This window comes from Cygnus atratus, chromosome 2 (genome assembly GCF_013377495.2).
Source record: "Cygnus atratus isolate AKBS03 ecotype Queensland, Australia chromosome 2, CAtr_DNAZoo_HiC_assembly, whole genome shotgun sequence".
NCBI classification, from domain to species: Eukaryota; Metazoa; Chordata; class Aves; order Anseriformes; family Anatidae; genus Cygnus; species Cygnus atratus.
In genome coordinates, this window is record NC_066363.1 from 51030675 (window position 1) to 51042972 (window position 12298).

General features: G+C 36.9%; 1 protein-coding gene across 1 annotated transcript in view; it reads right to left on the reverse strand.

Annotated features, from left to right (window-relative positions):
* Positions 1–727: 727 nt before the first annotated feature.
* The window catches only part of CDKAL1 (CDK5 regulatory subunit associated protein 1 like 1), a 434104-nt gene continuing 422533 nt past the window's right edge, over positions 728–12298 (reverse strand). The window contains exon 16 of the mRNA XM_035549604.2: positions 728–1440. Within this exon, the coding sequence (XP_035405497.1) occupies positions 1234–1440 (207 nt within the window). The 3' untranslated portion in view covers positions 728–1233. The remainder of the gene's footprint in view (positions 1441–12298) is intronic.

Here is a 12298-nt window from a genome sequence, read left to right on the forward strand (position 1 = left end):
TGAGTTTTGGCTCATGACCTTCAGTGGTTGCAATAAGAAATATAATATTCAAGTCAATACACACCTAATTTCCTGAAGATGATCATTATTTGTTGATATAATTTACAGACTGTACTGGGAGCATCATGGTGGAACTTCTTGATTAATTTGCCTGTAACTGTGATAAATCCTCAACTTAAAAAGTACAAAGCATTCTTCCTAGGGGATTATTCATCTGCACTGTAGAGCCATGTTTGGAGCGCAGCTCAGTCTGTGCTGGATACTACATAAACATACTAAAAAAAAAAAAGACAGTTCCCATTTTTAAGATTTAAAACAGACTTTGCAAGTGGAAGTTTGGAGGAAGATCCACAAAGGTGACAAGACATGAACAAACGAACGATGTCATGTATTAATGTCATTAATTAGAAATTTGGAGTGTGCAAAGCGTAGCCTCCCCACCATCAGAGCTGTATTGTCTTACAGTATGATCCAATATACAGCTAATATGAGATTCACATTTGGTGAATCTGAGCATTATACTAAATCTGTGGAGACTACTAAATCCATCCTTTAGAACTCTACCACTAGAATCCCATCTTCCCATTCAATGATAATAAAAATAACTTTAAAACTATTTGTATGTAAAAAAATAATTCTTGTTGTATTAACAAAGCTTAGTAACTCATTCTGAAGTTGACAGAGGCAAGATGGCAGGCCAAAAATTCTTTCAGACATGACAGCAAAATCAATAGCAACAAATGACAAACTTTAATGGCCCGGCAGTGTTTGATTCTAATGTAAAAAGACACACATCAAACCATCACACTGCATTAAGCAAAATCTTTAAGAAAGTTATAAATGTTCTGCCCATAAAAGATTACCAACAATATTCAATGAAAAGATTTCTTATAAGCTTCAGGAGTTTCCTGTATAAAATTTTACCTGCCAGAGCAGTAATAAATAGAGTAAGTAATGCAAACATTGCATTGTTTTAGAAAAAAAATAGAAAAGGAGGACAGATGCAACAAACTGTTTCACCAAACAAAGTTCTCAAACTTTGGCAGGTACATCTTCCTAGAGCTTACTAGCATTCTCTCCTATGAATAACAGGAAAGGCATAGCATGAGTACAAGTTATTGCCCAATTTATATCTTTTTTTTTTTTTTTAAGAGAGAGAGATATGTTGGTAAAAGTGTTTCTTTTGAAGATTTTAAACAGCAATTTCATGTTTTCCTAAAAGCTTCATTCAGTTCAGAGTTCTGTTTTCATCCCTCCGTAGTACACCATGACAAGAACTGCCAGTAAAGCCAGGCTGACAGACAGTATCTTCAGTCCACTTCCTTCTTGTTGCCATGGGAGCTGCGAAGGCATCCAGGGGCTGAAAGACGTTTTCACTGGGATCTCAGCAGAAGGATGTGCTTTCCAGTTTGTGCCATTCCGTGGTGTATGCCTGAACTCCTGTGAAGAAATGCATGTATTAAGATGAAACCGTGCTGTGTATTTCTGATTGTACATATCAGATACAAATAAAATCTCCCCTTTGCACTGAGGTTCAAAATGCCATCCCCTTTCAAGGCAAACAATTCAACTTGCACTGTGTCAGCATCAGGTCATCTGTTTTTTATACAGACTTCTTACCAATGCCATACAAAGTCAATCTTTCTAACAAAATTAACTGCCAAATCAATGAAGCCATTAGCAACAGAAACAAAAATCCAGAACTCAATGTCATCAAAGAGAGTTGTTCAAGGATTATTTTTTTTGTTTGTTTTGCTGCTAACTCACTACTCTCCTATGTTTGGTCTCTTCAAAAGAAATTTCTAACTAGTGATAAAGGGGACCACAACACAACAATCCTTTGCACAGCAGGGCTCTTCTGAAGTCAATCATCATCTCCTGGTGTGCCAGCTCAGTGGTGCTTGAAAATCCTCCCACAGGGCTTTTCCTTTCCCCTGACCCTCAGGAGGCAGCTGTGCTAAAACACTCACCTTCTCATTCAGCATATTGCATCCGAGTTCCCTGCTGTGCCTGCCATTACCATTCTCAACCTGACTGCAAGTACTAAGATCCTCCAGAACAGGAGGACTTTTAACTGCAGCACAAGTTAGAGCCACTCTTTCAGTTTAAAATCCAAATGGAAAGAATAAACTCTTCTCTCTTGCAACCTTGTTCAGTTCAGCACACTAGCCATGTAGATACTCAAAAATGAAAGCATTTCTTAAAAATGTAATCTGATGACATTTACAAGAAATGTAAGTAGAAAAGAAAGTAAAAGGTGTAATTAAAGAAAGGTTGGATGATCTTGCAACATTTCTTTCTTCCTCCCTCTATTTCAATAATCTCCTAGGAATTCAACTGAACTCAGCCTGTTTTTTAATTGTTTTTTTTTTTTTTTTTTTCCAAGTAGAAAAGGATTTTGAAGAATCCATTTATTTTTCCTTCACATTTGGTAGAAGATAAGCCAGGCACACAAAAAGTACCTATCTGGATAATCTTGTATTTCCAAGCAGCTGAAAAAGAGTCACATGAAAGCATACAACAGATGCTTGACTCCCTTTTTGACCGAACATATTTCTGGACAAACTCAAAGAAATATCACAGCTCCATGACATGTGGTTGCCCATGAAAGTGGGAGAGCACCAGTCAAGCTGTATGTAACTGTCTCCCATTCTCCATTTCAGGAATTATAATAGTAATTACAGAAGAAAACAAATTATTACTATTGGTTAGGTAAGCAAGCATCAAAGGGGCAAATGACAGGCTGACGTAAGTGCTGTTCTAACATCTGAGGTACTGTTGGTTTAGATCACAACTCATACAGGTGGAAGGTTCCTGAATAAATGACCTGTGGAAGGAGGATGGCTTCTTATATGTACTGCACCCAGAAGATTATCAAATATGACAAAGAATGGCTTAGCAATTACATCCTCAAATTCCCTCAGGACCCACAGATGCATTTCACCAGGTCCTTCAGGTTCCTCAGATGGTCTCAAACCTGATCTTCTCCTACAGTGGGTGGCTCTTCATTCTCCCAGTCCCTGCCTTTGCCTTCTGGGGTTTGGGTCAATTTGGCTGATTACAGTCAGACTCCAAACTCCCGATTGAATATTTCTAAACAGTTTGATAATTAGTAAGGTCTTGAACATTTATTTGTACAAAACTAGATACTGTCTGTCACAAAACAGATAAAATGGCCAGTATCTCGGTACTTTGAAACTTTCTGCTCCATGCTCCCCTTCATGCTCAGCCTGATTTCCGACATACCCATCTCTGTAAGACCGGGGATAGGCAGGAAAACATCCCAAACACAAGCTACAACTTGTAACAAGTTTTGAAGGACTTGACTTTTCTTCTTATTATATTTATTTGTTTTACTAACAGTTAAAAATATTTGTGTTTCATGCATATGTTCATATCCTTGTGCAGTAGTGATTTCATGGGCACTTCATTTTTGTTTTGCAGTTTTTCTGGTTTCCAATATAAAATGAAATAATTTCATCTTGTTAGAATTATTTTGATGAGGAATAGCTGATACTGCTCTTGTTTTCTGTTATATTGTTCTTATAAACCTCTATTGCATTATGCAATGTATATGTATTACATAGTACTGCATTGTGGTACTAGGACAGAATGATAAAAGAGATTTTAGCAAAGTTTACAAAGTTCCAGTGGTGGTGAACCCTACTATCCTCACTGCCCATTGTCCCCAGTGCTACTTCATGAGAGTAACGCAGTGTGTAAAGTTGGGAGCACTGTTTTCTTCCTTACTTTACCATATTTGTCGTAAATTGGATGATCATACTGGCACACTAAACCTATTTCTTTTTTTAAAAAAGTTTTCTTTCTGTATATGAGAGTTTCTCTTACAGTATTTTACCTATATTGAAACTTAACTGGGCTGGAAGTACGATTCTCACAGTTTTACTGTGCCTTTGTTTTCCTTCCTTCTACCTTGCATTTTGAACTCTGGTGCATTTATTTCTACTGGCAGTCACATTTTCTAAAATGTTTGCACAAAATTGTTGGATTTGCACAGTATCTCGGATCCTGTAAGAGACTGACACACAGTTTAAACCAGAAGTTTTTATTTCAATAGATGCATATTAAGGTTTTTACATGAAATGTTACTCCTATTACATCACTAACCTGAATTCTTTACTAATTTTATAATGGATTAAGATATTTTACATGGACAAAAAGATCACAATTTGCAAACTAAAGTGACCCTTTTCTTTAAGATGTACTTCACAGTTTATCACTTAAAACACTACTGCATTTCTATTTGATATTGTGCATGTCTTTAGACGATCCTATCAAATATGTTTGTTTTGTTTTTTTTTTTCAATGGAAGTAACAAATATTTTCATCTAATCCTTATGTCCCAAGAACTAATTTCTAGTTTGCCCCAATACTCTGTCTTGCAAAACTGACAATACCACTCCCTTCCTTGAAAATTTCTGTCATTATCATCACAGAAGATGCACTGTGAAAAGGTTACATCTGGTTCCCTACAGCTGAAAGGCTCCTTTAGAAAATGTCAGTCTTTTGTCCACCCTGCAATTTGTACAACAGCTTTTAAAACCATGATAATCTCTCAGAGATGCCTGCAGGTAGATTCCTTTTCCCAAGAGTCTGCTCTGCAGCTCCATAAGACACGGCACAGAACTCTCAACGGGAAGAAAAAGAGCTGGGCTAAACTGAACTGAGAGTACAATTCTTGTACTCTCTCAAGCCTGAGCAAAGGGCTGGAGTGGCCCTCACTGCAGTCTGTAAAACACTGAACTGCCTGTCTAGAATACAATCTGTTCTTACTAGCATATAACTATCACATTATCAGGTGTGCTAGTGGAAAACACTGCATATACATTTTTATTTGGGCAAAAAGTCCTGTTATAGGCTCCATTTGAGGAAGTGGTTTTCAGGTAGAGAATGCAGTACATGTTGTAGTATATGTTGCGTGCATAGAGAAGGAGGTGAGAGTATGGTGTTATGTAAACCAAAACTAAAACCCTGCATTCTAGGATAGACAAGACAAATTACAGTAGCTTCTCTGGACTGTTATATCACCTTCAGTGTTTGCACTACTGAAGCACTATATTCTGAGATCATCCCATAATTTTTTTCCCCTAAAATTCTCCATCTACTGTGCCTTGAAGAATTATTCAAGACACCTGCAGAACATCTTTCATAAAACCAACTTCATGAGAGCTCTTTTATGCATTGTTGATGTAAAAAAGTTTGGGTGGAGGCACAGATCTCATTTGTTGAACTGGCGGTTACTCTGGTCCACTCCCTCTGTGCTCTGACTTTATCAAAGCATTAATTCTGTAAGGCCCTTATTTGTATCTCTAGATGAAATGTTTGTATTGTATTTGCTTTTCAAAGAATCTTCAAGATATTTCTGCAATATTCTGAACTGATAATGCTGGTAATATTTATCATACAGAAGCAGTAGTAAGAGTGCAACAGTTTCATTACCTGAGCTCACAAACACTTTTGTAGCTGCAAGACTTGGGAAGATTAGCATAATGACTCAGTTCAGTGGAATTTAGAACTAAATCCAAAGACTCTTTTTTTATCTGAAAAATACTTGGAGGAAATATTAAAGAAGCTTTCAGAAATATTTATTCATACTAATTTAATCCTTGCTCAGCCATAAACTCTTGGGTAGACTTGTTATTAATAAAGAACACTTCTCTCACTAGAAAGGACCACAATGAAGGAAAAGGTACTCTAAGATTTAAACCTCCATACTGTTAATCAAAATGGGGGGAAGAGAAGTAATTATCAAACTGAAATGCAAAGGTGACACTTTGAGCTAAGCATCTTGTATTTCCATGGAGGGAGCCTTTCATCTTGTTTTGGCAGCCACTAAGTAAACACAAGACTTTGCTAATAAAGTATAATATAAATTATTAAACCATCTAGTGTATGATCAAATGCATTTCAGATTATTTTTTGAATAATTCTGCCTTGACAACTGCCAGGAGTTATATATTTTGTGTAGTCTTGCAGAGACCCATTGATTGCTGTCTTTCTGAAGCTCCTGTCCCAGACTTAAACTGCTATGCATGAAAGAAATATATAATCACATCAAAACCTAAGATTTGGCATCCGTCGATCACAGCCTAGCTTTTTGTAGGATCTCGCTTCATGTTAGTCAACAAAGACATGATAGCAACTCTTTAGCTCTGAGCTGTTTTAATAGATTCAAAACATTTCTTACATGCAAATTTGTTTTATGGCTCAGGGGCACTGTTAAGAGCTTGAAGTGTTAGCTAACTGCTATGAAGAACTACTTGACTAAGCATATCTCCAGATAAATTAGACTTTTGAATCTTCTAGCCCAACCAAATACATCTTACACACTTACACCACTGGGTTTAAAAATATGGACTTTTATGTAATCATGCACAACAAGCATGTGCGACAAATTAGAAGAAAACGTTAAAATATGCATTACATATCCCACTGTGCCATTTGAAACTCTGGGCTATTACACTTGGGAGACATTTTTCATATTGAAAAAACAAACAGATACTGCAGGTCACACAGATTACACATTGGAAAAATATCTAAGTTAAATTTTATTGAATAGGTCCGGAAGACACAGTTAGTTCATTAGGTACTAAGAGTTCCTTTGATTTATTACTTACTAAATTCTAGCAGCCTCTTTTTGCACATGTGGAGCGTTGATCTCAAAGCAGAAAATAAATGGCAGACAAAATATTTTTTTCTAATGGAATTACACAGTAATTCCGATAAGAAACATCCCTGCCACCATGTATCCCAATAAATGCACAGCACTAAGTTGTTAAGAGAAAATGCCATCTAAAAGCACACTTGCATCTGATGTTATCATCTGTTATACCATTCCTAGGAACTCACTGATTCCAAAGTACACATGGAATTTACTTATTCATTCTAAGAAATAGGAAATCTTGAAAAAATAATTAAAGAAACCAGTCACTTTTGCAACTGTAATATTGTTTCTTATTTTTGTGTGCATATATATGTGTGTGTGAGTGCGTGCATGGCAAATGATCATGTACTTTAATATATTATGGAGAGAATAGACCTGAACTAAAGGATAAATACACATTTAATATCAATTTCTCAGTAAACAGTTGGAGTTCTAGTGATAATTAGGATTCTTCATCTGATATCCCCAAATCATTATCACCGAAGTCATAGCAGGACAATAAATTAATCACAGCATTAAATAGATGTCACTAGTCACTAAAACTGTTTTACAGTCTGTCATAGGATGCTAGAATAATTCTGACTGCATCTAGTCCAGCCTCCTGCTCAAAGAAGGGTCAGGTATGGCCCAGTCAGCTCAGGGCTTTAACCAGTTGGGCCTTGAAAACCTTCAAGGACAGAGACTAAATTACATCTCTGGGCTGTTGTTTTTCCCATTAAGACAGTCTAGCAGTTGAACATTTCTCCTTATATCCAGTCTGAAACTCTTATTTCAACTTATGCCCATTATCTCTCATCCTCCCACATTCACCACTGTGAAGCACGTGGTTCTGTCCTCTCAGTAATCTTCCCATAGGAACTGGGAGGCTTCCGCTAAGTTCTCCTGAAGACACCCCTTCTCCAGTCTTGAACAAGTCTTGTCCATCAGCCTCTACTCACAAGCCAAGTACTCCAGCCCCTGACCATCCTGATGACCTCATGCTGAACTCATTCCAGTTATCAATACAATATTTACATCAAGATCATTACACATGGCCCTATCAAGTCAGGTCAACAATGCTCCTTAGCAGATGAACCATGGTCAAATACAAACTTAAAATACCCACCTGGACGCATTCCTGTGTGATGTGATCTAGGTATTCCTGCTCCGGCAAGGGGACTGGACTAGATGATCTTTCAAGGTCCCTTCCAATCCCTAACATTCTGTGATTCTGTGTAATACATTTAACAATGGGAGGATATGCAGAGACTGACTTGAAGCTCATCTTCATTACATCTGACAGTTTGTTCCAGGTTTGTCATTCCCTATGGTGATCAACTTTAACTATGGCCCTTCCCTGGCCTGCATAGCAAGTCATCAAAATCTTGTTTCTTTCCCAGTAACACTTCCACGATCTGTCTGGTTCCTTTGGTCAGCACAGCAGAAATACCTTTCCCATTTCTCAGCTTGATCACCACTACAATCTCCTATCTGCCCTGTTTTCTTTTTACTTTTCCCCACTTCCTTCCTGCATCATCTGACCATATAGGCCTTCCTAATAATAAAAACAAAACAAAACAAACAAACAAACAGAAACATCAATAGGAATACAAATTTGGAATGATATCTTGTATCATGATTTTCTGTCCAAGTCACACAGACACACCTCTAGAACATCTTCCTCCTACATTAACAATTAATTCAAACTTTAACATTCCCACATTCCCATGTAAGGGTCTAAAAGGAATCAACTCTTCCTCTATAAGTTACTGCACTTGAACTCACCATTACTGTAAGGCTGCGCTGGTACTTTCCCATGGCAGACATCTCTTTGCTCTTTTCCATGTTCTTACCTAAGGGTAAGGTTCTTACCCTTAGAATCACAGAATCATAGAATATCCTGAGTGGGAAGGGACCCACAAGGATCACTGAGTCCAATTCCTACTTCTTTTTCTTCAGCAGTCTTTAAGGATTAGTATTCCCTCAATGAACCCTCAAAACTCAAAATGTAGTTAAAAGCTAGAGAGAAGGCTATGTAGCTGGGGTTTATTAAATGATTTCCTTTGTGATGTGCACTCTGAGGAAGAAGGAAACAACCAAAAAATCAACTAACAAAAGAAACAAAAAGAGTAATAACAAACAACTAAGGAGAGACAAGCCAAAAACACCTCTAAAACATTTAAAACACACTCTTGTGCTGCTTTGCATTATACTCACTTGTTTTAGCTTGTTTCTTTATAGGTATCTATAAATCCTCCCAGCCAGGAGTTGACTCTTTTTTACTTATTAATATTTTGTGCTACTAGTAAACTTAGCGACACAGTATCCTCCTAGTATACAAAGCATGCATTTTCAAAATAACCTGTCATTCGCAATCAGAAGCAACATTTTGAAGAATAGTCAGTGTGACGTCTGGATTCTGAGCTTTTTTCTTAACAAGGTGTGTGGAGTGTCAATCACTACACCAAGGACCTCACATCACAGGAAAAAAGTGACATGCAAGCTGGCATTCCAGTTAGGATTTGCAACCAGAAGAGAACTGAGGGAGCTTTTAAGCGTAAGACTTCTGTGATTCAAAAATCACAGTCATCCAACTAATGAAATGAAGAATGAATCTAGGAGCACAATGTGGACAAATTTAGGAAGGGGATCTGTCACTATTTATTTCCCTGTGCATAGCACAGTTTTATAAAGGAGATGGCAGGTGCTTGCTCTGGGCACTTATCTGGTAATTAGTTGGCTAACAGACAAATCTGCTTCCTAGAGATCACCAGCAAAGGATTCATGGCTTTGAAAATACATTACAGTGAATTACAGAATGTACATTTTCTTGTAATAACAGTGGATACCATTTTTCCAAAGTCAGTGAGCGTACCATGGCCTGTCTTAGTGCATGTTGTTCTTTAAAGGATCATACAGATATAAATATACATATATTTTAATATTTTAAGGTTATGTCTACAATGCAACGATTTTGTTGGTATATTTTGTTTGACGACAACAGAATGACAACAAATTAGCAGTATGTGAATGTTATATATAGATTCCACTACAAATTAGATTATTAAATGAAGTATGATATACTTCTTATAGCATACGGCTTTAGAGACCATCACCTTTTTGCTTTCCTTTTAAGCCTTGAAATAACAATGACAATTATATGGAGGTCAACAATAGCTACAGGCAAAGAAAAAAAGGTTTCCATCAGAAAGAATATCCTGGTAAAATGAACAGCTGGATCTGAAAATATATATTAATGCCACAACAACAACCAATATAACTGAATGATATTCACATATCAACAGCAAAATGAGTAATACTGCTTTTACTTGGAAGTGAACTCCATGATCATATATTAAAACACCAATTTTAAGAGGAATTCTATACTCCTAAATAGTAGAAGGTGTAAAATACTGGAAGTCATTCCAACAACTGTTATTTGCAAAGAGCACTGTGATGAATATTCAAGAAATATCTCAAGGGACATGCTCTCAAAATCAGGAAGAGTTTACAAAAGATCTTTCATATGGCACAGAGTAGAATAAACTGATATATGTACATGTTCTTGACTAAAGCCTTCCTCTTAATCCTAGATTATGTCAGAATCTTGAATTTATGGTGTTTTTACCTATTCCTGTAGGACCAAGTATTACAAACAGAGCATTCCAAGGAGGCTTCAACATTGTATTAAAAGACAATCTTTCTTACACATCCCTTCTTACATTCCAGCCTCATGGATAATAAACATGGTAGGAGATGAGCAATAATAATATTTAGGAATTATATTAGTTTCCAGAGTTTCAAATTCTATACCAGGATGTAGCTGTGGGTTCTATATGCCTCCCTCATTTTACAGGTAGAGAAACAAAGATTAAAATGTGTCTAGAGCTGTAATGGAAGTCAGCTATATGGGTCTCTACAACTCCTGTCTTAGATTCCAGTTGTCAACAGAAGCCAGTGTAGCCTCTAAATCCTTTTATCTCTGTGAAGCCTAAGATTTAAATCCATTTTCTTATATGCCCTAATATTTAGTCTCCTGACAAATTCTCCTGCATTAATTTTCATGGACTTTTCTGCCCAGTATTAAATACTTCCAGTTGCTGAGACTGTAGATGTACAGCAAGCACAGCTGGAATCAGTCCTCTGTGAAAAGGAGCATTTCATGCAAGTCTGACATGTAACAGCTAGTAAAGCACGGCTGATCTTGACCAACTTTGTGGGTTCAGTGACAATATAAGGGTTTGCTTTTCATATTGTCATGGCCTCTTTCCTTTAAATATCCTTAGTTGTGTTAGGAGGTCTCCCACAGTGCCAGTTAGCATACTTTTGAGCACCTGAGGGAGCGTCTTGAAATTTGAGTCTCCTTTTTTCATTTTCCACTCAGCCAAGTTCAGCTGCAGTTAATGGAGGACTCTCTCATGGAAACATCAAACACCGGTTACTGTGATTAGGCAAACCTAACTGCTCTAACACAATCTCTGTATCCCAAGTCTCTACAAATGATTCATCAACCATTCTCCGCAATGAAGATTACATGAGAAAAAACTTTCTTGGCTTGCTGTGTATTTTATGCTAGATAATCATGATAGCACCTTGGCACTCTGTCTAAGACATCAAAGAACAGTAAGCATCCAGTCTACAGGCCGTAACGAATATCTACCCTCAGGAGAGCATTTCTATCTTTCAGAGGGTGGTCTGACTAGAAAACCAACTTTTCTGTCCGTAAAGGATTGAAGAGCATAAGCATGAACTTGCACCTTACCATGCTTAAATACCAGCAATTTGTACCTCAGCTGAGAGCCTCCAATGAATCCACGGGACCTCAATCTTCTTCCACACGGGTTTTGCACAGTGTGCTCTATTGGTTTTTATCTTATAACTCCTAGAGTTAGTTCATGAGGAGAAAAATCAGTTCCTCTGGATTTAACTATGAGGAAACAAGTAATAATTTCCTTTTTTTTCCTCAAGACTTAATACTTTGGAGTTAATTTCTCTTAAATGCTGAAGAGTCATTGCTGCAATATGCTTGAACACATGCTACAGAATGTTTAATAATTCGTAAATATCTGGTTCCAAGCACTTTAAACTGACTACCATCGCATTTCTTCACTATACTCACCTTTTAGTGGACACTTTGAACATCTTTCTCTGCCTCATCTCCATGTGTGAAATGGGAAGATGAAAGCTGCATTTCAGGAGGATAATGTAAATGCAAGCTTAATATTGTTTCTGAAGTACTCAAAAGTAAGTAATGGGAGTCATAGGAAAGGTTAGAAAGAAATTAGTAACTCCCTTGAGAGTGAGGTTTGAACTGTACATAGTAAATAACAGTACTATTACACAATGGACAATGAAGAGGAAAAAATATCTAACAATTGCTTATTAAATGAATAGTCTCAGCTCTTTGCAAAGAAGGAAACAAATCTCTGTGTGTAAAAATAGTGCATAAACACATAATTAGAGGCTGAAACATAATACGGTTGGCATCTACATGGAAAAGAAGAACTAAAATTCTAGAATTTCCTTACTTCAGAGTACTTCACTTTACACTCCAAATAATTTGTGCACATACGTACATGAGAAATGTCATTCTTAATTTCTTCTTGTTATCACATATCATAGGTCTTCAGTGTC